Source organism: Caretta caretta, chromosome 6 (genome assembly GCF_965140235.1).
Source record: "Caretta caretta isolate rCarCar2 chromosome 6, rCarCar1.hap1, whole genome shotgun sequence".
NCBI classification, from domain to species: Eukaryota; Metazoa; Chordata; order Testudines; family Cheloniidae; genus Caretta; species Caretta caretta.
Window position 1 is genome coordinate 3,204,044 of NC_134211.1, and position 4,132 is coordinate 3,208,175.

At 46.5% G+C, this 4,132-nt stretch overlaps 1 protein-coding gene across 1 annotated transcript; it reads left to right on the forward strand.

Moving 5' to 3' along the window:
• Positions 1-324: 324 nt before the first annotated feature.
• LOC142072276 (olfactory receptor-like protein COR4) lies at positions 325-1,263 on the forward strand. Its single transcript, XM_075128971.1, has one exon. The coding sequence runs from the start codon at positions 325-327 to the stop codon at positions 1,261-1,263; it is 939 nt and encodes a 312-aa protein (XP_074985072.1).
• The last annotated feature ends 2,869 nt before the right edge of the window (positions 1,264-4,132 follow it).

A 4,132-nucleotide genomic window follows, 5' to 3' on the forward strand; every position in this document is an offset into this window, starting at 1 on the left:
GTTTTTACCCCAATTCTGTCACAGCAGAGTCACAAGTCACTGTTGGCTGCTGGGATTAGTGAACAGGAGTGCCCTTGTGTGGGGCATGATTATCCTTATCCTCTGTCATTGTATTTATTCAGTGTGTGTTTTATCGAACAACTGGAAAGACCAGATGTGAACAACTGGTTCTGTGGACTAAGCTCTTCCCTGAGCAGGTACCGATGTCCATGAGGAAACTGATCTCCATTTATCTTCATTTACTTCGTTACAGAGAAGGGACAGATTTTCTGCACCATCCACCTGCCCACATCTCTGTAGCAGCCTGATCTCTGTTCAGAGGAGATGGAAAAGGGAAATCACTCGGAGGTGACTGACTTCATTCTCTCAGGAGTGACAGATCATCCGGAGCTGCAGGTTCCCCTGTTTGTGGTGTTCCTACTGATTTATGGTATCACCCTGCTGGGGAATGGGGGGATGATCTTGTTAATCACAATTGATCCCCGACTCCACACCCCCATGTACTTTTTCCTCAGGAATTTGTCTTTCTGTGACCTCTGTCTTTCCTTGATAATTTCCCCTAAGATGCTGCTGAATTTCTTAGCCGAGAGGAAAAGCATTTCTTACACTGCCTGCGCTCTGCAAATGCATCTCTCTATCATGTTTGGAGATGCTGAGTGCCTCTTGCTGGCTGTGATGGCATTTGACCGTTATGTGGCCATCTGTAACCCACTGCTCTATGCGGACACCATGTCCAGGCAGCTTTGTAAAGGGCTCGTGGCTGGGGCATACGCTGTGGCGATGGTGGATTCAGTGATAATCTCGTGTTTTATATTTCAGCTGTCATTCTGCAGCTCCAACATCATCAATCATTTCTTCTGTGATATCCCCCCACTGTTGGCGCTCTCCTGTTCTGACACCCACATCACTGAGAAAGTGATCTTTACTTTCGCGTGCTGCGTTATAATGAGCAGCTTTGTGACTGTCCTCCTCTCCTATGTCTATATCATCTCCACCATCCTGCAGATCCGCTCAGCCAAGGGCCAGCGCAAAGCCTTCTCCACCTGCACTTTCCACTTGGCTGCTGTGGTTTTGCTTTTTGGCACCCTTCTCTTCATGTATTTACGTCCCACCTCCAGCTATTCCATGGACACAGAAAAAATAGCCTCCCTGTTTTACATGGTGGTGATCCCCATGTTGAACCCCCTCATCTACAGCCTGAGGAACAAGGAGGTGATAGATGCCCTGAGGAAAGCAATCAATAAATTCCTAAGAAATTCTTGATTCTGGTTAACTCTGTACTGGTTGAGTGATGGGGAGTGGAAACAGGTGAATTCAATTTAATTTCGCAGAGCTCATGGTAGTATTGTTCATTCTTGTATTATTATCATTATTAATTTGTTGGTAGTCCAACAAGTTCTGCAGGCCCCAACTGAGATCAGTGGACAAAACCTAAGGAAAACTCACAGGTCCAGAAAGAGAGAATGATTTTTATAAGCTGGTGTCTAGGGGCATCCACCTAGAGGGAGAGATGTTCAACTTCATGTCTCAGGACATCGGGTGACAGTTCCAAAGGGGTTTCTGTGACCCAACCCGTCACACAGAGTTTAGGAATAAAATTGCAAAACAATGTGTGTGGAAGGGTGGGGAGGATGAGGGGAAAGCAATGGACGTGTTGTTCCTTGACTTAGCAAAGCTTTTGACACGGTCTCCCACAGTATTCTTGCTAGCAAGTTGAAGACGTTTGGGCTGGATGAATGGACTATAAGGTGGATAGAAAGTTGGCTAGATTTTCAGGCTCAACGGGTAGTGATCAATGGCTCCATGTCTAGTTGGCAGCCGGTATCAAGTGGAGTGTCCCAAGGGTCGGTCCTGGGACCGCTTTTGTTCAATATCTTCATAAATGATCTGGAGGATGGTGTGGATTGCACCCTCAGCAAGTTTGCAGATGACACTGAACTGGGAGGAAAGTTAGAAACTCTGGAGGGTAGGGATAGGATACAGAGGGACCTAGACTAATTAGAGGATTGGGCCAAAAGAAATCTGATGAGGTTCAAAAAGGACAAGTGCAGAGTCCTGCACTTAAGATGGAAGAATCCTATGCAGGGCTACAGACTAGGGACCGAATGGCTCGGCAGCAGTTCTGCAGAAAAGGACCTAGGGGTTACAATGGACGAGAAGCTGGATATGAGTCAACAGTGTGCCGTTGTTGCCAAGAAGGCCAATGGCATTTTGGGATGTATAAGTAGGGGCATTGCCAGCAGATCGAGGGATGAGGTCATTCCCCTCTATTCGACATTGGTGAGGCCTCATCTAGAGTACTGTGTCCAGTTTTGGGCCCCACACTACAAGAAGGATGTGGAAAAATTGGAAAGAGTCCAGCGGAGGGGAACAAAAATGATTAGGGGACTGGAACACATGAGTTATGAGGAGAGACTGAGGGAACTGGGACTGTTTAGTCTGTGGAAGAGAAGAATGAGTGGGGCTTTCAACTTTCAACTACCTGAAAGGGGGTTCCATAGAGGATGGATCTAGACTGTTCTCAGTGGTACCAGATGACAGGCCAAGGAGTAATGGTCTCAAGTTGCAGTGCGGGAGCTTTAGGTTGGATATTAGGAAAAACTGTTTCACTAGGAGAGTGGTGAAACACTGGAATGTGTTAACTAGGGAGGTGGTGGAATCTCCTTCCTTAGAAGTTTTTATGGTCAGGCTTGACAAAGCCCTGGCTGGGATGATTTAGTTGGGGATTGGTCCTGCTTTGAGCAGGGGGTTGGACTAGATGACCTCCTGAGGTCCCTTCCAACCCTGATATTCTATGGTTCTATGATTTTATGAGAGCACAAGAACCAATGGACTTTAATTGCACCAAAGGCGGTTTAAGTTGGACATAAGGAAAAACAACCCAACAGTGAGGGTAGCTAAGGATTGGTATAGTTTCCCAGTAAGTTTGTGGAATTACCACCATTGGAGATTTTGAAGAGGAGGTTAGAGAAACACCTGTCAGGGATGGTCTAGATAATACTCAGTCGTGCTGTGAGTGCAGGGCAGGGGAATAGATGAACTCTCAAGGTCTCTTCCAGTCCTATTATTCTATGATCTCACAAGGAGCCCTGCACTGGGAGGAGGGGGGATGCCAGCCTGAGCTGTGGGCAGGGCAAGGGACACACACTTGCCTCCACTTGAAATTCATCTCCACTGTGCCCCCCACCACATGCACACACATAGTACCCACTGCACACGAAACACACACACACACACAAACAGAGTGCCCACTACACACACACAGTCTGACACTGAGCTTGATCAGAATGCAGAATAATCTCTACTGGGAAGCTGGGACAGCTGGAATATTTCCAACGAGCCTGAACAAAAAGAACCGAAGGGGATTCTGCTGCCGTGGCAGAGAGGTAGGACTAGATTTCCCAACTGGTCTTTTCCATCAACAGCTTTTCTGAGGCCTGGTTTATGCTTAAAAATTAGATCAACAGAGCTCCATCACACAGGGTGGGGAAACTTTTCACACCCTGTGCGAGGCAGTTAGCTTGTACTGACCCTCCGTGTAATTTTTCCATTGACCTAGCTACTGCCTCTTGGAGACGTGAAAATCCCAATTACTGGGCTAAAAATTACAAATGGAAGGCCCACCACTGCCTCCTACAGTGGCTATGTTGCGGTCGGTATCAAAATCCTCTCCCCTCACATTGTTTTGGGACAAAGCTTTTAGGAGTATTTGAAACACATTTATTAATAGTTAATGGTCAATCGAAAGGTATTGTTCTTGACAGTAAATTATTAGTCCAGAAGAAATTCACTCATTTCTAGACACCTTTGCGTCCCAACCCTGGGAAATTACTTAAAGAGACATTTGGAGAGGTGACCAACAAATAAAGTGGAATACAGTTACCTCCGTTTTGTATTGTGTTAAAATGACCTAACAGGAGAGACAGCGATCCAGGCCAGCTGATGATCTGGCCGTCTGTGTTGCATTTCCACAAGGAAAGACACGGCAACAACATTAATTGCATATGCTGTGCACACCTGTTGTCCTGGGAGCAAAGATGCTCCAGGGAGCAAATTTCAAAGTCATGAAAGCCAAATTTAACCTCTGCCGCCCAAGGAAGCAGCCCCAGAGGTATGAAGGGTTAGCAAAGAG

What these genes read in the sequence shown, in the direction of transcription:
- LOC142072276 (XM_075128971.1), top strand. Translation starts at nt 325, where the DNA reads ATGGAAAAGGGAAATCACTCGGAGGTGACTGACTTCATTCTCTCAGGA.